The sequence below is a fragment of the Scylla paramamosain genome, chromosome 15, assembly GCF_035594125.1.
Source record: "Scylla paramamosain isolate STU-SP2022 chromosome 15, ASM3559412v1, whole genome shotgun sequence".
Lineage (NCBI taxonomy): Eukaryota > Metazoa > Arthropoda > Malacostraca > Decapoda > Portunidae > Scylla > Scylla paramamosain.
The window spans coordinates 14,324,017-14,346,011 of record NC_087165.1 but is presented as its reverse complement, the minus strand read 5'-3'; the positions used below and the strand labels follow the sequence as shown (position 1 = coordinate 14,346,011).

At 35.6% G+C, this 21,995-nt stretch overlaps 2 protein-coding genes across 6 annotated transcripts in view; one reads left to right on the top strand and one right to left on the bottom strand.

Moving 5' to 3' along the window:
• LOC135107492 (galactosylgalactosylxylosylprotein 3-beta-glucuronosyltransferase P-like) overlaps positions 1–2,003 on the bottom strand; it is a 112,205-nt gene extending 110,202 nt beyond the window's left edge. For 3 of the 5 annotated variants that reach the window (XM_064017433.1, XM_064017431.1, XM_064017434.1), the window contains exon 1: positions 352–1,045. The gene's annotated coding sequence lies outside the window, so the exon portion shown is untranslated. Of the gene's footprint in view, positions 1–351; positions 1,046–1,759; positions 1,856–1,987 lie in introns of those variants that run through there. The other 2 variants (XM_064017435.1, XM_064017439.1) reach the window with 1 other exon arrangement.
• A 2,644-nt stretch (positions 2,004–4,647) lies between these two features.
• On the top strand, positions 4,648–13,810 carry LOC135107489 (glycolipid transfer protein-like). The gene is made up of 5 exons (XM_064017411.1): positions 4,648–4,906; positions 8,365–8,420; positions 9,280–9,398; positions 10,899–11,049; positions 12,384–13,810. Exons 1-5 carry the CDS (start codon positions 4,765–4,767, stop codon positions 12,564–12,566), a joined length of 651 nt encoding a protein of 216 aa, XP_063873481.1. The 5' UTR covers positions 4,648–4,764; the 3' UTR covers positions 12,567–13,810.
• The last annotated feature ends 8,185 nt before the right edge of the window (positions 13,811–21,995 follow it).

The window sequence follows — 21,995 nt, the reverse complement described above, 5'->3', positions numbered from 1 at the left end:
GCAGCTGCCCTTATTTTCGTATTTTCTTAGTTCTAATCTTCTAGAATTATTATAACTCTAGCTCAGTAAAGTAGTTGTGTAACAGAGTTCATGATGACTGCTTGAGAAAATATATATCGCTGCAAAAACTTTAACGATGTTAACATAAAGAATAAAAATGCAAATGAAAAAGCTGGCGCAGGGTGAGATAGGTAAGAAGGAAAGAGAATTGGTGGCATGACGAGTCATCTTCCCCTTAGTTCTTATTTGTGTAAATAACTCAAGGAATACAATTGAACATATGCAAAACATAATGATTGCCTTACTGGAACATTAAAAAAAAAAAAAAAGAATACCATGCAATTTCCGTACCTTGCACCTGGTGTCGGCCGGCGTGGCCACCTACGAAAGCACGCTGCGACCATTATGCCTCTCCGGGGAACTGCCACTCAGCATCAACGCTCCGCTGCCTCCTTACGGAGATCTGCACTCTGCACTACTGTCTCTGAGAATCAGCGGTCACGGCACATAATGGTGGCACTGACGTACAATTACCAAAGTGAATAAGGAGCAAAGGGGATATCGACCTAGCTCCTCTGCATCCTTAGCGAGACGCCGGTGATCTCGATCAAGAAGTTTGAGTCTGAACTGGAGCTCCGCTGATCTGGACGGGCAAGCATGAGTCAGTGTGTCAGTATGTTCTCGAGGTTCACTGCTTCGACTTATGTTCTCATTGTTGCTTAAGGAAGAGTACACACTTCCATATTCTATAAAACGTCATTGACATTCTTTGGCGTGTATACTCGTGAAGCAAGGATGAGATGAGGTGTTACATAGGACACCTATTATGCGTGTACGAAAGATGTTTCGAACTATGCTCAAAGTCAGCGACCCAAACTGTCTCGAAGTCTTTTGTTGAAGTGATAAATTGCCGGATTATCCCTCCCTGCCCTGACAAAGGACAGTAGCTTTGTGATGGGATCAGAAAACCCGCATGAATGAAGCGTGTGTGAAGGAATGAATGTGTATAATACTAATATACATTTTTTGAATGAATGAATAAAAGACAAAATGAACAAAAAAAAAAATAACAAGGTAGAACATACAAAATAAAACGAAATAAAATAAATGAAAATGAAACTAAATGAACTAAATATGGTGATGACAAAAAAAAAAACATCAAATCACGGCCGATGACGACGCTGGCAAACAGTGCTGAAAAATGCTTGCGTTTAGATAAGACGTATACGAATGATTTCTTACTTATTCATTTTCTTGAGGCGTACAATACCAGTGGGGCTCCGTCACGTGAGTGGCCGAAATGTTTGAAATTTCCTAGACGAGAGAGGAAGACATCGACACTGTAACCAAGGAGTGATCAATACAGACACTCCACCACGACTGGTCAATTTCATGGTCTGCCTCTAATGACTTTGGTAACTCCTTAGTAAAGTATTGGTTATTTTGACCTTGTGTATTCTTTAAAGTTGTACTAAATTAATAAACAAAATGAAAAACTGTGAAGAAAGGTAAAGGTAAAAGCAAATGCACAAATGGATTGTGGACAATGCGTGCGTGCGTGTGTGTGTGTGTGTGTGTGTGTATGTGTGTGTCGTTCTCAGACAATCAACATTCTTTTTTGCTCTCTCTGCCTTGGTCCAGGATACGTAAAGTTACCGAATCTTAGAATTCTGTAAGTAAGAGAGAGAGAGAGAGAGAGAGAGAGAGAGAGAGAGAGAGAGAGAGAGAGAGAGTCTATATACTGTAGTGTACTGCTTACTTTGGTACTGCCATGTCCTCTCTTAATGGTGATGGAAGCTCATTAAAGATGTCCACCTCACTGTAAGGCATGATGATACCCTGCACAGCCACTGAGCTGAAATTTAATAACACATAACAAATAAATTTACCAGCAAATGTATATAATCTTTGTCACAATATAATCTTTTATAGACTCAAATATCATGAGAATTTATAAACACTGAAGAAACACTGGAATAATACACACTTCTCTTGTCCACCTCACGCACCACTGCCCCGAATACAGACGATATAAACGTATGACTTGAGAAAGAAATGAGCATCAGATCTAAGCTCCATGAAGGACACATGAAATGCATATTCATTACATAGCTTTTTACTAAATGCAATGCAATGTTGGCTAATCATATTATTTCTTACGATTAAACTCGCATGATAAATTATAGTGACAGTATATTTACAGCTACAGAGATCTCTCCTACACACCCACCCACCCATCCACACACACACACACACACACACATACACAAAGTATAAAATCCTGTACACATAAAATTTATCTCCGTATATCATATTTCATTCCATACTGGAGTGTCGCAAGCGTATAAATATAGAAGGAATCAAGTGACCTCCGCTCGTCTTCTTCCCACGCAAGGGATTGAAGCGAGGGTGATCCTGCTCACTGTTTCTCTTTTGTTTATGAGGCACAAAGGCGATCAGAATCTTCGAAGGCTTGCTTGAATGTAATCCTGAGGTTGATAATCCTTTAAAACTGTGATATATTCTCCGCTGAGTTTTTTTTTTCTACCAGTAATTTTCTTGTAAGCCTTTCTTCTACTTCTTCTTCCTCATCCTCCTCTTCCTTCTTCCTCTTCTTCCTATTCCTCCTCCTTCTCCTCTTCCTTTTATTCCTCCTCCTCCTCCTCCTCCTCCTCCTCCTCCTCCTCCTACTACTACTACTACTACTACTATCACTACTTCTTTTGCTCCTCTTCCGCCTCCTTTTCTTCTTCTTATTCTTCTTCTTACTACTACTACTACTACTGCTACTACTACTACTACTACTACTACTACCACTACTACTACTACTACTACTACTACTACTACTACTACTACTACTACTACTACTACTACTTTTTTCTACTGCCGCTGCTGCTATTATTACAACAACAATTACTGTTACTACTCCAACAACAACAGCAGCAGCAGCAGCAGCATCAACAACAACAATAACAACAACGAAAACAACAACTGCAACTGCTACTACTACAACTACTATTACTACTCCTACCACACCTGCTGCTAATTCTACTACTATTACTACTATTATTATTATTCTAGCTCTTTTCTCCTCCTCCTTCTGCTTCTCCTCCTCCTCTTCCACTTCTTTATACCTCAGCTTCTTTCCTTTCCAATCCCATTCTCCAATGAAAATAAGTGAAGATAAGTTTTTTTTTTTTTCATTCCTGTAAACGATATATCCTCTCTCTCTCTCTCTCTCTCTCTCTCTCTCTCTCTCTCTCTCTCTCTCTCTCTCTTACTGTTACAGATAATATAAATTCCTTTAAAAACCAAAGTAGTGGCAATTTTGTTCTGTAACTATAGTGAGTAAGCTTATTAATGACAACTTTTGTTGTTTCAATTATTATCATTATCACATGTATCACTCCTCTTTGCATTAATTACAGTTACCTTATTTTAGTTTTTATGCTCATATCTGTATTCTATTGGGATTTATCACTATTGTTGGTGTTATTATAAATAGTCTTGTTGTTGTTGTTATTATTATTATTATTATTATTATTATTATTATTATTATTATTTTACTACTTACTAGTGCCATTAACATTATCATTTATGTTATTAGGTATTTCTGTTGTTTCTTATTGATACTGTTATTATATATTAATTGTAGTATTCGTATTTTGCTTGTTAATACGATTTTTCATTGTTATTAACTATAATGTTAATGTTATTATTTTTACTTATCATGTTTAGTTGCTATTAGCTTTACAAGATGTCTGCGGCATCCAGTTCTATGTAAATATCATGTAACCATGTGATATAGTTGTTCCTCACGTACTTTGTTCATATCGTATATTATGGTCGTGCGGTTACGTCAGTATTACTTGCAAAATGCAATTTACCCTAAAAGAGCCAAGCTCAATGGCCAATTTGCTAAAATATTTACATGAGTATTTATTTTGTATAAAACAATTAATGGCTAATAAATAATTAATCTCTCTCTCTCTCTCTCTCTCTCTCTCTCTCTCTCTCTCTCTCTCTCTCTCTCTCTCTCTCTCTCTCTCTCTCTCTCTGATTAATTTCGGAAGAGAGAGAGAGAGAGAGAGAGAGAGAGAGAGAGAGAGAGAGAGAGAGAGAGAGAGAGAGAGAGAGAGAGACTAGATCATTACGTAATGGAATTCTTTAGGAGGTCGCGCACTCACAGCATGTACTCGTACCATAATACGTAAAGATATGCTATTTACCCCCTAAAACAAGCAGTACAGATGGTTTATGTTCGATTCTGCGTGGTGGAAGGCTAGATGAGGTGAAATGAGAACAAATAGATAAAGAATTAAGATACATTGTGCGTGCTGAAAGCATTTAGCCCTTAATTTTTATGAACTATATTATATCACTTGCTGGAAGATTAAAAGAAATAATGCGTCAAAGTGAGACATCAAATGGGATGAAGTTAATAGAGAAGAACTTGTCAAAAATAAAAGGGAATAAGAAGGGAAATCCATTATGATATCCATGGGATTTACCTTTGTGTCAGTCCTCACTTCCTGCTGTCTACTACACTCAGACACATTCTTTAATACCTATATTTTTCCCCTTTTTTATATATACTTTAAATCTATTTATTCATTTTTTTTTTTTTCGTGTTTTCTCAGTGAAGGCTTTCGCAGAGTATATTTGCCGCATTATCAGTGTTTGGAGTGCCGTTGCGGGCCAACACTCCGCCGCGCAGGCAACATCAGCACCCGCCAGCCAGTCAGCTGATAAACAACGTCCAAGATGAGTGACGAGCCTTCTCCTCCTCCTTCCCCTCTCCCTCACTTCTTCCACGTCTCGCCCTTCTATCCGGAAGTGACGGAGGATGGCAAGATAGACACAGTGCAGTTCCTAGAAACGTCCAAGGCCTTCATCAAAATATACGGTGAGCTGACAGTACATAACTGAAGTGAGGGTTATGAGCTGACTGCCTGGCATTCCTGCTGACAAAAAGGAAGAGCGAAAATAATTTTAGCCACCTTTGATGCATTGGTAATTATGTTGGTGCTTCTTAGGCGAAGTGCAGGAGAGGTGGCATTTTACAGGTGACAAGTTACGTAATGACCAGTGGTTCTGTCAAAGCTTACACAAAGTAATGCTTAGGGTCATGGATATGAAGGACTTATATTACATCAGTTGTCTCTGACAGTATTCTTCTTTAAAAGAATATGTACTGACCCACAAAGAAAAAAAAAAAAAATAAATAAATAAGTAAATTGCTACTTCACAGACTTATACACAAGGCAGCATATTAATTCTTACAAATTATTACTTTACCTCTTTTTTCATTTTCTCTTTCCCTCCTCCTAACAAACTTGGTGGAATAGTGGAATTGTTAGATTGAAAAATCAAATATAAATGAAATATGGCCATGTAAAAATTTAGGGAATTAACTAATTAAATATTAATCTCACAACGTAGCCTTTAACCCTGCAGGACACTAACCCTGTGGATTTTGTGATGCTGAGTAAAATCAGACATTGTTGTGCATCTTTCATAGGCTGTATTAATGTTCATTTTACCATCGTTTTGTTTCAAGTGTAGGAAATGAAGGATTGGCAAAAGATATGCTGAAATGTGAGTCTTCCATCTATCTTTCATGATTTATTAGAAGGGTTTAGAATAATTTTGTCTTTACATAAAGCTTTGATTTTCATTAGGCATACAGCATACAGTACTCCAGGTCTTAAACAGAAAAATGTGAGGTCCAGTTTTTTGCTGCTGAGGTGGGCCAGAGCATAACCATGGCTACCATCCCCAGGACATACTGCCAAATGTGAGGACATCACTCAGAGAAAGTGTTGGCAAACATAAGATGGTTCACACTTTATGGCAGCCTTCTGGCTCAACAAGTTGAGCCCCTCTTTAATGGCCTTGTGACTCAGTTGTTCCATGGCCTGATTCAGAGATGTGTTGAACTGGTGTATTTCCAGTGTATGACTGGAAATGGAAGATTTTTCTCTTTCTTTCTCCTGCTTTGGCAAAAGAAGGGACTTACCCATGACAGGACACTTTGGGCCCTTTGCAAGTGGCTGTAAACTTCTTATGAGCTTCAAAATTATTATTTTTCTAAGCCATCATTTATTTTTTACTGATGTGTCTGCCTGCTTACTAGTAATACATATTTCACATCTGATTTTTATTTCATTTATTTATTTATTTATTTTTTTTTTTTACCCATCATAAATTACTATTATTTTTTTTTTTTAAATAGAACTCAGTATTCTATTTGGTGTCACATGATATTCAGTGTCACTGTGTCATGATTGTTATTAGCTATTGATTGATGAATTGGATTAAATTCAATTGAATGTAAGGTGTTGTTTTCTAAACTTTCTAACACTCAATGTAACCTTCTTGCAGGTTATGTACAGCATTGTGGAATATGCATATAAAAATAAGTTACTAACTTTTCATTTTCTAAGATGAACATTACACTCTTCTGCCATAGGAACTTACATATCTGGAATTTCATATCCAGAAGTTATCAGCTGGCATGGTAGCCATGTTTGTTATTTAATTAGGCAAGGTATTTAGAGTACCTGTGTTCATATGAGTAATTGATGCACTCCCTTCAGCAGTGAGGCAAATTGTGCCAGTAAAAAATCAGGAAAATGGTGGTTGAAGGTGGGAGCATCTCAGAGTCTGGGCCAACACTTGCCTCTTTACTGCCTGAGGGTGCTCGAAGGCACTGTGAGGCTTGCTGCTGTCAGCCATTCTTTTCTCAGCTGTTACCTGCTTTGGTAACAATGTTTCATATGATTTTCTTTTCTTTAATTATTTTGTTGTTTCCATTATTTCAATAAATAAATTGAGCTATAATACCAACAAAACTGCTGACAATAACCAAAGACAAAAGATTTATTTATTTATTTATTTTTTTATTCCTTCCAAAAGGAACAATTCCATGAAAAGGCAGGATCAGTCTTTCTCCGACACAGTTCAGTGGCCTTTCCCTGCCAAGGACTATGGGTAACAAAGAAAAAAATAAAATACATAAATAAAATAATAATAATGATAATAATAATAATAATAATAATAATAATAATAAATCAATCTATCCATCTGTATACCAAGCTGGCAGTACCCAACAGATCTAATTTGAATTTTTTTTACACAAAGACTTATGCTCCTGTTCCAAACTGGTGCAGGTAATAAATCATTTTTGACCTGTGGGTCATTTGCCTCACTTATTTGGAGGGATTGTCATTTCATTTCTTTCTAATGATGATAAACTTTGCTTCATATGTTGATTGGGAGCAATGAATGTCTCTCTGTCATGGCTATTCACTATGAGGAACACTCTTAGAAAAGGCAAGGTATAAGAGGTGAAGAATGAAAAAAAATGAGGGAGGAAAGGAAATGAGTGATTGCAGGGAAGAACTGACATAGCAGAGATACAGTGTGTATGTGATGGAGAGTTTGAATTTCTTCATAATATTGCTGCACAGTTCAAGTGTAATGCACAGATATAGATTTTATTAAGAGTATTTGTACCAATAATCTTGGGTACTTTAAACTATTGTTGACTGAGCCAATTAATTACTACCATTTGGATGTACACATGTAATATGATATTCTCTTAACATGTATGTGGTCATTTAACAAATAATTTTCTGGATGCACCAAGATTTTAAAATATGTTCTCAGTCTGCCTTCCATGTAAAGAACTGATTAATTTTAAAAAAATGTATAAAGTGAATCATAAAAAATTTTTTATTCATATTTTTTTAGATGAAGAAAATGTCTTACAAGTCCTTAAGTGACAACATATGTGGAGGTCAGACACCAGGCATTATTCTGAACAACAAGAGTGTGAATTAAATGACTGTTCATTGAGATGCCCATCACTACTCAGCACTCATTTGTTCACATCAGCTTCATGGATAAATCCTGGTGCCCAGTAACATGAGTCACGTGTGTTCATCACTTAACTAATTGCCAGTCGTGTGTTGTTGTGGGGACATGAGGGAGGGATTACCTATCCACTGATTAATCATTAACATGTAATGTTATAAGCTAAGGGGCTTACCTATCAAGTTCATAGGAATGGACGACATTTTATAGATAAATGTATAGTTCATAGAGGGTTGGCTACCTTTAACATAGTTTAGTGAGTAGAATAAAAACAAAATTTAGTATCCATATAACCTAAAGTACATAAAAATATGGCAATATAATCTCTTAAATAATTAGTAAGTGAAAAAGACTCCATAAGCTTTTAATCTTTTAACAAAGTATCACTGAGGTATCTCTGTCCTGTTATAGTTAACAGATTTAGTGTGTCTGTAGCATGTTGAAGCTTTCCTCTTAGCTTTGTGCTTTCCTTTGTTTGTTTTTCAGATTTACTTGGTACTGCATTTTATGTAGTTAAAAAGGACATGGCTGGAAATATTGAGGTGAGTCATTTATGTATGCTTGTGTTAGTAATGACTGTACACTGTTTAGGTCTTGTGGGAGGAGTGGTGTCTGCATGTTGAGGAGTGGTGTTTGCATGTTGTTGTGTGTGTGTGTGTATGTGTTTGTGTGTGTGTGTGTGTGTGTGTGTGTGTGTGTGTGTGTGTGTGTGTGTGTGTGTGTGTGTGTGTGTGTGTGTGTGTTTTGTATAATACCTTTCTTGCTCAGGATGCATCATTTACTTTTATTGGACAGGGAAGCACATTCTGTCATCATTGTCTTGTGTTATCCTTAACTACCTCCTCCTGTGTACTGATGAATGTTTTCTGTTCCAAAAAATAAGAGAAATAAATAATAGCCAAAAGAAAAATGAGCTGTAAAAAGCATGACTGTATTGCTTATCCTAACCTTAGAAATTTTATACTATATAATAACTACAGTACCCTCCCTCCATGAGTTTCACGATGTCCAAGTTTGTGATCCTTGAGTTTCATGCAGAATCCTAAATTGTTACCATTCTGACTTTTGTGCATTACCTCCTTGAGGTTTGTGGTTTTGTGGCTTATGGATCATGCATCCCTACCATTGGAAGTGTCACAGATAGTAAAAATTAATTTATACTTGCTATGTATTGTATACATATTTACATACTTGAACACACAAATTTTTTGTGGATAAAACCACAAAAAAGAAAAGTAAAAAAAAAAAAAAAAAGTAAAAGTAAATAAAAAGAGAAAAGTAAATAAAAATAATGCAATAGGTGTCTATACCTTGTAATGCATGCAGGTGTCTCTACATCAAATTGAGGTGGTTTGTAATTTTTCATTACCCAAACTGGTGTTTTGACATGTCTCTTTCCAGAAACTCTACAAGACCTACAACAAATCACCAGAAAAGTACAAGTTCCTTAATGACTTGATCTATCTGGAGAAGGAGGATCCCACCATATTTGCTGTAGATGCCCTCCTTTGGCTGAAGAGGTAAGAGGTGGTGTGATTTGCTTCATGGTAGTGGGATGGATGATGGAGCTTTATATGCTGTAAGGGAAGGAGTTGAATGATTTAGGAATGGGGGTTGTTGTTTGCTGCAGAGTGGGATGTAGCTTATTCCTGAATGAGTGTCCAGAGGGGAGATGTGCTGTACTCAGGTTTATACTGTACTTGTTTTTGGGTATTTAATTATTTTCCATGTTAGTGCATCTGACATTACAGTGTTTTGATGCACAGTATACATTATCACTTTACAGTACCAAGTTGTATCATGATTTTTAATCTATTTGAAGGAGAGAAAGGCATGTGAAGCTCCTACCATAACAGATAACATTGCAAATAATGGTTGTGATAGTTTAGATGTGCTGAGGTTGTACTGGGTCAAGTAGATGCACGAGAAAATAGTATTCACTACCAGTTATCACATTTAGAATGTTCGTGAAGAAATGCAGCTATGAAACATTGTAGTAAATTGTGGTGCACAGTGCATAGAACACTAATTTTGCTCACCATTCTTCATTTATAAAAGTAAGAAGCAGAGACCATCATCTCATACCAAATATTTCTGCTGGCACTACTTTTTGTATTTTGCTTGTCTTGAACATACCATGGTTGTCAGTAAAGTAACTATGATGGTAGGTAATGTTAGAATCCGGGATCCATTATTTTTGTGTCTCAGAGTAGGGGACAAAGGCTAAAAGACTCAGCACTGAGTTCAGCTACCCTTTGCATTGTCTTGTTTTTAGTCTACCAGGGTGTCAAGCACACCTTACTTTCTGGTAGAAACCAGTGGGGACCCAGTTTAGTCACTGATGACGTGACTGTGCAGCTGGTTATCCTTGAGACCTAGTACCAGCATCTGGGATCAGATCCTGACCAGACAGATCCCCTTCCTCCCTTTTAAAGATAACATACCTAAATGCCTAATGTCAAACACATTTCATCAGCAGTGAAGAGCATCATTGTCTGGATGAGTTTCATACAACTGGAGGCTACCCATTTAAAAATCTTGATTCTGTATTGGACTGTCACAGTATCATTATGGTACTTGTCTCAGGTACAGCAGTAAACTGTGGAATATAATTTTTCTTAATATTCTGTAAATATATGCTGGCTGATAGGTGTAAAAAATATGGGTATCAGGCAACAAAATTTTTTCTGTTTTTAGGTTATCCCATAGCCTAAATTGCCACCTCATCTGTCTGTTTCACTGTATTGAAGTGAATATGGTCCTACAGTATGTGGTTAGAAGCCTTTAAAAATGTCAACCACTCAACAGATAAGGTTTTAGTGAATGTAGACACAGATGTACAGTTGTATTCATATTTCCTCTATCTACACATGAAAGAATCAGGTGCTACTCATGGAAATGTTCATAGAAATGCTGTGTTTCTTTTGCTGTGTTATGATATGATGCCTTCTTGTAATTATTACAATATGTAGGTAAAAGCATAAAAGGGAAAGGACTGTAAAACTTTACATTTCCCCCAGAGCACTGGAGTTCACAGTCATCTTCATCAAGGGGCTGTGTGAGGAGTACAAGAAGGGCATCACCACAGACAGGCTGGACCACCTTGCAACAGATGCTTACAACAAAACCCTCAAGCGCTACCACTCCTGGCTAGTGCAGAATGTCTTCAAGGTGAGTCATGAGATGGGTGTTCTCCTAATGACTGTTACACATGTATTCTTATGATTGCCTCATATGAATCTGTAGATAGCTGTGCAGGTATTTTGGATTTATCAGAATCTCTCTTTTTTTTCTGTTTTGTTTAGATACTTGAAATTTTATCAGTGGAATAAAACTTAATGTGTAGGTTTGCTAATTATTTTAACTAATTAGATTTGGAATATGAAAATTGCTTGTAATTTTAAATGCTGACCTGGACTCATTAGTTTGAAGATAAATATGAAAGGCTTTAATATTACTTCATATCTTAAAACTTATTTTTATTTAAGTTTGTTATATTTTCAAAATGATTTTTATTCACACTTTACTTTCTCATGTCACAACTTGTACTTATTGTTACTTTATTTATCACTGTGACCATCTAATTCCAACTTTACTTCAAACCCTTCTCAAAACAGGAGCAGTAGAGGTTTTTGCCATATGTACAATGTACAGTCACTACCCATAGAAAATAACCCCGGCTTGCTGTAGCCAGTGTCATGACAGGATTGTGCATCCGAACACAAAATGCTTTTGTTTACCAGGGAACATGTGTTTCGTCTTACACTGTAGGAGAGAGAGAGAGAGAGAGAGAGAGAGAGAGAGAGAGAGAGAGAGAGAGAGAGAGAGAGAGAGAGAGAGAGAGAGAGAGAGAGAGAGAGAGAGAGAGAGAGAGAGAGAGAGAGAGAGAGAGAGAGAGAGAGGAGAACAAATCTGAGACAGTATACTCCAAGATCACTGTTTATTAATATAGTAAACCCTCAGTTTAATGGACAGAAAATAGGTTTCAGGTTGGTAGGTGTTGAGGAATGAAGAGGAAGTTAATGTTGGACATTCTAAGAGTATTTAGGAACTATGAATGACCAGTTCATGAGAAGACTGCTATTGGATGAATAGTTGCTGAGATTAAGCATGCATCTCAGAAATTCATGCTCTGAGAACTGTACTTGGTTGTGAGTAAGGGGAAATGTTTGTGGAGTGTGTTGCTTAAGCATGTTGATTGATCTGGTCAAAAGTTCTCTTACATGAGGTATTCTTGTAGAGAGCCTTCATTCATGGTGATGTAATTTTTAAGTATCTTGATGAAGTCTCTCTTTTATGAGAAGTTCAACTTGATATATATATATATATATATATATATATATATATATATATATATATATATATATATATATATATATATATATATCCTACAGTGTAAGATGAAAGGCAAGATTAAAATTGGTTTTTGTGTCAAAAACTTTGAATATTTTTTAAAATATTGTTCACCTACAAGTCTTAGAACTGAAATAATTTTTGTGTTTCAGGTGGTGGTGAAATCTGTTCCCTACAGATCTGTCCTTATCAGATCCCTCTACTATGGTAAAGTAGGACCAGAAGCTGCTTTGTTTGAAGATGTTTCATTGTATACCAAACGACTTGAAGAAAATCTGACAGTAATAGTACAAATGTATGATGAGTGGGGCCTTGATAATGACCAAAAGGTCTAACAGGGTGTGTGAAGCTTTTGGCAGACTACCTGGTGAGGAAGTGAGGTGTGAAGTACTTGATGACAACAAGATCTGTCAACTGCATCAGTAATGGAAGTTTTAATTATAACAGTAATACATTTTATTACTTTTTAATTTTTGTGAGTGGAAAGTTTTATGTTAAATATACATTCCCATTTTTTTTTATGATCAGTTGTTGCGAATGGATAAGAAAATTTGATGTGATAATGGAGAGGTAATGATTAAAGCTGTGCATAAATTAGAAACCCCATAAAACTGACATTTCTTTGCAGTATGGCTCTTCTTACAAATACTACGGGAAACTTTCTGCATTTATTCTGCTCAAGTTGTTTAGTATGTTATTTTGATACTATAGCAACTTTACTGCATAATTAATTCTCATTATATCAGGCTGATATGGTACAGTAATAATCTTGAGTAAGTAAGGATTAAGGCACATGAAAGCAAGCTTGAAAGCAGTAGTTGCTGACTTGCCCTCATGGGCAGTTCATTGGGTTGTGTGGGACCAAGAAAGTGTTGGTATGAATTCCAGTCATACCAGTGATGTGCAATGCAAGTTGAACATGCGAATCTTTTTATTAGCTTTTAGATGTGCCTATAACAAAGGCAGCCATAATGTCTTGTGGATTGTTTTATTTAATTTATAGTATTCATCATTACTTTTTATTTAATCTGCAATAGGTTTTATGTATATCATCCTTGAGACAGCAATGTCTTAAAACTATTTTAGATATACGTGGAGAATTTATTACTGTATTCTCTGCATTTATATGCAAATACATATGCATTTATAAGATGGAGTTGTCAGATGGATATCAGTGGAAGAGCTGCCATAATGCTCTTAATTGAAACTAGAAAAGTCTTTAATCTTCCTTTGTGATGGATGTGTCATTTCATGAAGCCTTGAATTTTGTGGTGCTGATTTCTATTTAAGCATGAAAAAAAATTAAGTACTGTAGATGTATATCTCCTACTTTGGTGTTTTAACCAATACCAAGGAAAGGAGCATAACTTTCCAACTGTTCCTATGTATATTACATTTGTGCTAAAATGAGGCATTAAGTACTCTTTGAGACTCTGGGATTATATGCAGTTTTGAGTCATTTATCTTGACATCAGTGATCTGAATCAAACAAACCTTTGGTGGATATGCAATTTTTTGTGCATAACTACTTGTCCATCCTGCTTGGTGTATTTATAGAGATATATAATCACTCCTGCCACTTTGTCATTTAAACATCCATCTTCACTTGTTTCATACTTCATGATGTCATAAGATGTACCTGTTGTGGCCATTCTTGGGTTTCCTTGCAAGTGAAAGTACTGATGGCCTAGTAGTAGTCAAATAGCCCCAAAGTGGAGGCAAAAGAAAACAAATTGTTTCAGAGCAGCAGATGATTGATGTTTGGATCCTTGACTCTTGCCTAATTGAAATGTCTTGAATCTGTGCAAGAGAATATTTTACCCAGTCATCTCAGGAGTGTTGGCAGACTAACTCTTGTTTGCTGCTGAAGGTTTGACTGTGATGTTCATTTTAAAAGTGTTACTGTTATTCTGGAGGAGTGCAATCACCATTACCTGCTGTACTGGCTGTTGGGGATACAAGGTTATGTAGCAGTGTGTAAAGAAATTATTCCATTTTACCCATCCCAGTACATGCATCACACTGCAGGGAGGCAGATTCTTGGCATCCTCACTAAACCTGATAGCCATTTCAGCAAGTGTGTGTGCAAGCAGATGTAGCTCACCAGGTATCAATAGTTTATTTGTAATGGGATTGTTGACTATTTTTAGAGTAGTAGTGATGCAGGCATGCAAGAAGGCTTTGCTGACACACATTGTAGGTTCCTTTCCATTGCAATCAATGTTTGAATGTATTATGTAAGCTTTATGATTAAATTTGATAAAACAGAATGAAAGAAACCCAAAATTGTACTAAGAATTTTTTCTTATGGAAAATGCCATAAGGAGCATCATAATATGCAAAATAAAGGTCATTCTATGCTTCTTGCATTGTGTGTCAGCTGAGTAACATGTCAGACCTGCTGTGGGTGTTAGGGGAATTTATCGAAAGTTTATAATGCAATATAATGATGTATAGCAAGTGAGGAACTATATTCCTGGCTGATGCACTTTGTTTATGAGGTGTGAGATGTTAAGAGTCTGTGTTGAATTTTTAATACTATCATTAAACACGATTCACAGACATTTACAGGGTAAAGAATGTCATTGATAGTTTACTCCAATATCTGTTGATGGTAAGCCAGGAATATGTATGTTTCCCAGATATTGTTGCTTCATAGTCCATAGCAGGAAGAGAATTCTATAGAAAATGAAAAAATTAGGTTACTCATTCAGTAGAAGTACTTGACTTCAAGACAAAAAGCTTTTTCACTATCAAGCCTCCATTTTAGGGTTGAACTTAAACTGCAGAAATTACCTACTGTACAAGTTAGAAATGTGAAAACTGATAATAATTTACTTGTTGATGTCATGACACTAGCTCTCAGGAAGTCACCCTCTATAGTGATCCATGCAAAAAACCCAGTTTTGATGCATTTTGAAGAAGGAAAAGCTTAAGCTAGAGGGTAGTACATTGGGACACACTTTACCCTTGCTGGAGGTATTTTCAGTATGTTAGTAATTACTAAGGATGAAGCATTCAATTCAGAATTGAGCAGGAGTGAAATATATAAAGCTGTCCTGTTCTTCAAATAAGGTTGATGAAGTGTTTCTGTAAGAGGCTCATACATTTGCTCATAATTTATCATTATATAACATTTGAGACTGTAAGTATGAGAAGGGACAAAGTGTCAAAGATTTGAATTAGGAATGTGTTGCAAAAAGGTGTGGATTTTCAAAATGCTGCACTTTTCAGCCAATAAGGATATGAACTACATCAAAGTGACTTGTCAGAAAGATTCATGCTGCTTTTATGAATGCAAAATTGATATTTGCCATTTTTACGGGTACTATTAGCTCTTTAATTGCTTTGTTGAGTTCATATTTCTGTTGCAAATAAGCAGTAATGTATCAGTGTTTAGTAATCATGTGCATGAAAGTAGCATGATAAGCTATTACCAAAAAAATTGCCCAGATGCCAAGCAACAAATTGTTAGTCTTCTTTTTTCTGCTGAGAAGTAGCAGGGTCACAACTCACTCTGAATCCCATACCTATGTACCTGTTCACTCCTGATGAACAGAGGCTGCAGCATGGAAGAAGACAAAGCACACAATTTTCTACCACATAGCCTAAGAATCAGATCACATACTTAATGGAAAAAAGATTAACTTTTATTGAGGAGACAAAAAGAGTCTAGATATCTGAGAGGAAATAGCAAAAGTTAGGAAAAGGGGATATTTAAATTACCTAAAAAAAAAGTGCGGCTTCCCCCATGGACATGTAGATGCCTGGAGTAGACTAGAAGAGATGATCAAAACAAAGAATGTACATCAGCTTAGGAAGGAAGAAAAGGAATGTACATCAGCTTAGGAAGGAAGAAAAGAAAATGGACAGATATAACTATGAAGACAGAACCATGAGTGTAGTTCAGGTCCTGTACACTTCAACTGGGTAGATACATTGAAAACTGAAGGGATATTAAAAAAAAGGAAAAAAAAAAGTGAGCAGTTCACATTTGCCCCTCACTGTTCCTCCTTGAGCAAAGTGTGTGTACTAGAATGGTGTCAGTGTAGAGGGTTGAACTTCTTTTGTAGGAACTGGTCCTATATCAGTCTATATCTTGTTCATCTCACATAGAAAAGGAGGACTTTCTAGAGCTCTCTGCTATTTCACATATCAGGAGTAACAATAGTTGTAAAATAACTAAGATAATTCAAACATGAAATAGAAATATAGTCTTAGTTGTGCTAGATTTTGTGATAATTAATGGTTAAAACAGTGATCAGCTTCATCTGAGGTTAAACTTTTTATGAGCCCTCCATGTAACCTGACTTGTTTGGTGTATTTGCCTTTTATATCTTGGTGTTTTATATTCTGCATACTGCAGAAAAGTTTGTTATACAGTCTAGTATGTGGATATGAAGCAAAGTATCAAAACATAAACTTGACAGCTTTTAAATGAATTAAACTCCCTCAAATTCTGAGCATTATGATCCTAATCATGGTGTCCAAAACATTTTTTTTTTAAGTTTTCTTGACATATACAACAATATAAAACATAGTTACATCAGTTGCATATTGATACTGCCAAACTGATTTCAAAACAAAGTTATCTCCTTCAGTGGTGAAGCATGCATCAGCATGAGTACCTAAGTTCATTGCAGGGAAGGAACTTTAATAAATTGAATGGGGTTGGATTGAGCAGAAAGAGGTCTCTCTCTCTCTCTCTCTCTCTCTCTCTCTCTCTCTCTCTCTCTCTCTCTCTCATACATTTTTATCATCACATTCAATGTTTCTTCAAAGTTTGTGTAGTTGGTTGTCCTCAATGTGAATAATTTTTCTAGTTTCAGTTTGAAGTACAAGTGTATGGAGTTATGTTCCTGAGCCTATCTTCACCTTGAGAAATATATGTGTTGTTGATCCCATGAAATTAATCCTATCCTGAGATTCTGGTAGAATGCAGATTTGATGTTGAGATACATATGTAATCTTTTTGCCATACAGTGATCATTTAATAATAGCAAAATCAAACTTTTGTGGCTTGTATACTTTATTTATCAAAAGAAAAATTTAGCTTCACATAGTTGTGCAATACAAGTTTCTCTTTCATACTTTTATATATATATAAAAGAAAAAAAAATCACATTTTTGGTGCTTCTGCCTCCTTAGTTGGTTTTACATAGTACACTATTATGTCCATATTTCTTACAAGGAAACTGATAAGTTATAGTTACTGGAATAGCACCCTCCTCAGCATGGGAAGTATAGTGCTTGTTTATTTTGGACTGATGTACATTCAGTCTTTTGTTGAACAGGTGCATGTGTGTCTGGCCAGTAGACGACCAGTCACCATGTGGTGAGAAAAGTTAATACAAAGCCTTCTTTGATATTATATTCTCATGTAGCTTACTGATTGGTCTCTATATTTGGACTGTGAATGTAGTGAAGTTTGATGGTAACTTACTTTTTTATAATTTAGGAATAAAACTTTGGATACCATTGCTCCATAATTTTTCTGCAGGTCTATGGACAAACTTTGGATACAGTTGTGATTTAGTCACTGGATTATCCATATGCAATATTAATAATGACCTTTGCTTTAATGCTGTTTTCTTCACTTAGTGGAGGTCCTAGTGATTACTCTGGAAGCACTGAATAAGGAAATAAAGCTACTCATTCTTGAAGTCTTGCACCAAGGACATTATTGAAGTATTCAAAAGTTTTTGGCATAGCAGCATGGCATTCTTGTGGCAGCAATATTAGAATCTCAGAGATTTTCACATGCTTTGATTACAAATGCAGTGCATCTAAACAAAAATATTTGATGGATTGTAATTTATAGTGTTGGAGATTATGAAATAATCACAAATTCATGATAAAGGCTGAAAATCTTGAGCTACTGATACTCTTAATCTTGACTGGTGGTTGTAAGACATGGACACTGAGCAGGGATGTAGTGAACTAATGGAGGCATTTCGTTATAAATGTTTTTCTGTATTAATTGAGTGCCTTGCATGGAAACAGTGATTGTAGACTATTGGACCCTACTATCTGTACAGGACATAAATACTGTCTCTGGATGCTTGCACATGTTTGCATCCTGAAAATCAAATCTGATTAAAGCCCATCCACATGAAGGGCAACTGTCCAATGGGCAGACACTGTTACCAATTTTGTGGATGAGTTGTGGCTGTGAGTGTAGATGATGTCTGACATCATAAACAAGGAAACTACGGGCAAACCATGGCCACGTCTGACCACAACAGAGGTGTGTCCATGTGCTGCCAATGTGTGCTGGGGACTAACTGATCTGGTAACAATGTTAAAAAGTGAGAGAGTGATCTGTGCCTGTCGGGCAGTTGCCCTTCATGTGGATGTGCGTTTACAGTGTATTTCAGTTTGGAGAGGAGACCACTGCAAAAACTAGATCCCCAATCCTACACTTATTATTAACTGTTAGGAATAAGAATAGTTCAAGCGTGAAGATATTACTGCCTCTTTTTCACTCCCCTTGTCTCTGTTATATTTCTATCCATGCTTTTCTTTGTCCTTCCTTTCATTGCTCTCCTTCCCTCCTAAGCCTCTTGCAGCTGCACTCCATGAACCTATTATATTGCATAACCATAGATGCAAAAATAGCATATAGTACTTGAATATATTTATTTTATGAAATTCTTGTAATGCTTATTATTATAGTTAATGCATCTGGTGACTAATATTATGATTATTTTTTTAGATAAGTAAAATTTAGCTTATACTGAACTTGAGTCTTTATGAATGCACATATAGGACTTTGTGATATATGGTTTGAGAAGATTCACTAACAACAAGCTTCATGGTGCAACAATAATGCCATTGGGAAGAATGCCTTAGGAAGATCATCACACACACACACACACACACACACACACACACACACACACACACACACACACACACACACACACACACACACAACAAAAAAGTAACAACTGTTGCAGCAGTCTTACTTGAATTTGATTACATTACATTAAAGTCAACACAAATAGAAATGTGATATGCTGATTAAAAAATTTCATCAAGAGTCTGTGTGGCTGCCAAGAGTAACAAAAAGTACAATGAATCTAGTAATCACTGCATAATGATGCAAAAAGCCATCAGGTGGAGGTATGTCTTTACCTGTAACGACAGGGAGTGTGTTTCTGTGGCACATTTTACTTCCAGTTTACTGTGGCCATAAAAAAAAATAAAAAAAAATAAAAAAAATGTATGACAGAAGAAATGATATTGTAGTCTGAAGAGCCTTTATGAAAAGTTCACCTGCATCTGGTCTAATCAGCCGATCAGGTGAGATGCAGGAAAGAGGATGTCTGTTGTGGTGCAGCAATGGTATACCTGCTGTCTGGCTCTGATGCTGAGACCTGTATATGCTGTGCAACTGAGGATTGCTCCTCTACCATGTAGGGGCCTAGATGTGAGGGAATGCTTATGGGAGTGACTATGTGTGTGCATGTGATCCCTTGCCTCAGCTGCCTGCTTATATTATAATTATTATTATTATTATTATTATTATTATTATTATTATTATTATTATTATTATTATTATTATTATCTTTATTATTATTTTTGTTATTTTGAAGAGGTGACTTTCATATTAATGAAAGAAAATAGTTATTTACTTTCCCCTGTAAAGACAGATCAACTTATGAAATGGGGGGACACTGTGAGGCTGTACAGTAGCATGTCACAGGAGTATATAGGAAATTGTACTGCCACTCTACTAATTTGATTGCTATCTACAGGGTGCACACTTGAAACTTATGTATTATTTTAATTTAATAATGGGTGTGTACAGTGTGCAGTTTACTATAAATAAGGCAATTATATTTATTAAACACATTTTCAAGTTATTGTTTGGTGTGCACATCTTTGTCTTCTTGGTAATAAAGTTAAACCTGTGAGTGCTTCCAGCAGTAAGTGGTGGCTATGATTCTTGTAACAGCACAAGGAATGTCTGTGTTGCTCTAGAAACACTGAATCTTGTTTTGAGCACTTTCTATAATTTCTTAGAAAGCACTTTGAGAGAAGCATTATGCAGAAACAGTGTGTGATGGGAGCTATGAACTTATAACTTAACAAACTCAACACAACATGTGTATGAGTGAATAATTGCTGGTGACTTTGTGCACTTATTTATATTTCAAAAAAGCTTTGTTGCTTTGCATGTTTTTACACTATTGCAAGGTGCTACTGAGTGAAGAACATAAGGATTATACTGTATCCTGATTTTTCATGATGAACATATTGGTTGGCCAGTAATGATATCTAAGTTGCACTTCAGTATGCTCCCATTTTATTAGTTGTTCATATGAAATAATCACTAAAACATGAGGAAGAGAATCAAAATGTCATGTCATAGATAACATCATTGAAGTTCTTGCTTAATTTTTTCTCACTGTTTGTGTTTTGCATAACTTTTCAAATATATGTATTTTGTTATTGATATTTTAATAGTTATTACATTGCTTGATCTTGTTTTAGTGACACAATATTAATAGTACAGGTATGTGTGTGTATGCTTTCTGTATCTGTATTAATTAATTATCAGTCTATTACTGTATTTGGCAGTATTTCTTATCTGCATTACTTTGGTAGAACTTATACTTTATATATATATATATATATATATATATATATATATATATATATATATATATATATATATATATATATATATATATATATATATATATATATATATATATATATATATATATATATAAAATGCTTAAAAAGGAGTTCTATATATATTGACAATATTCTTAGCTTGCAGGTGGTTTCCTTTATACATCCATTCTTCTGGCTTTACTTCAAGATTTTTCTAGGTGTGTCCTGTATACTGTATGAGGTTTCTAGAGTTATAAGGTATTAATTTCCAAAAATTAAACAAAAAAAAGTACTTGTAAAGTTTGCAACTTTCAAGATATTTACTGTATACAAAGTGATGAAGATGTTAATCTTTATTTGTGTTCTTTCAGGCATATAATTTCTTACAGCAATACAGTCACCATGAAATTTCACTCCATTTCGAATATGTTGGTGGATGGTACTTTCCTGCTCCAAATGTTTAATAATTAAGAATTTGAATTGCACCATTCATTCCTTGGTGGTTCACAGCTCAAGGGTTTAAACAGAAGCTTTGTGTGTGTGTGTGTGTGTGTGTGTGTGGTGCCATGATGGAACTGTACTGGACCTTACTCAGTGTGACACATAATCTTTTTATAGCATGACATTTTTATGTAGCTAATGGGTTTTAAAATTATACACAAGAGGTAGAAAACTTGTAGCTTTTCCTTTTAAAAGAAACTGTAGTTACGAATTTATATTTTATGAGGTTAGAAGTGAAGTGCATGCTGTTATACACATAATTATATTACACACACACACACACACACACACACACACACACACACACACACACACACACACATTGAATATTGTCACTTTCTTCCATCGAATATTGTAAGATATAAAATGTGTAGACAGCATCATGTAAAAGAAAAAGGGATTTCCTGTGGCGATGACATACAGAAACTCTCAAGTGTGCAGTTTTGTTCTAGTTTTGTGAGAAATTTATGTCATCTAGATTGATATTTGAGTAGTGGTGTACATGCAGTTTAGTTATGAATAATATTATCTGTCTTTAAGTCATTTTGAATCCATTTCATTTGTTTGTCAAAGAGCAACATACAAGGAGTTTTATGAATGTGTAAATAGTGTCATGAAGTGGTGGTGTCTTCAAAGGG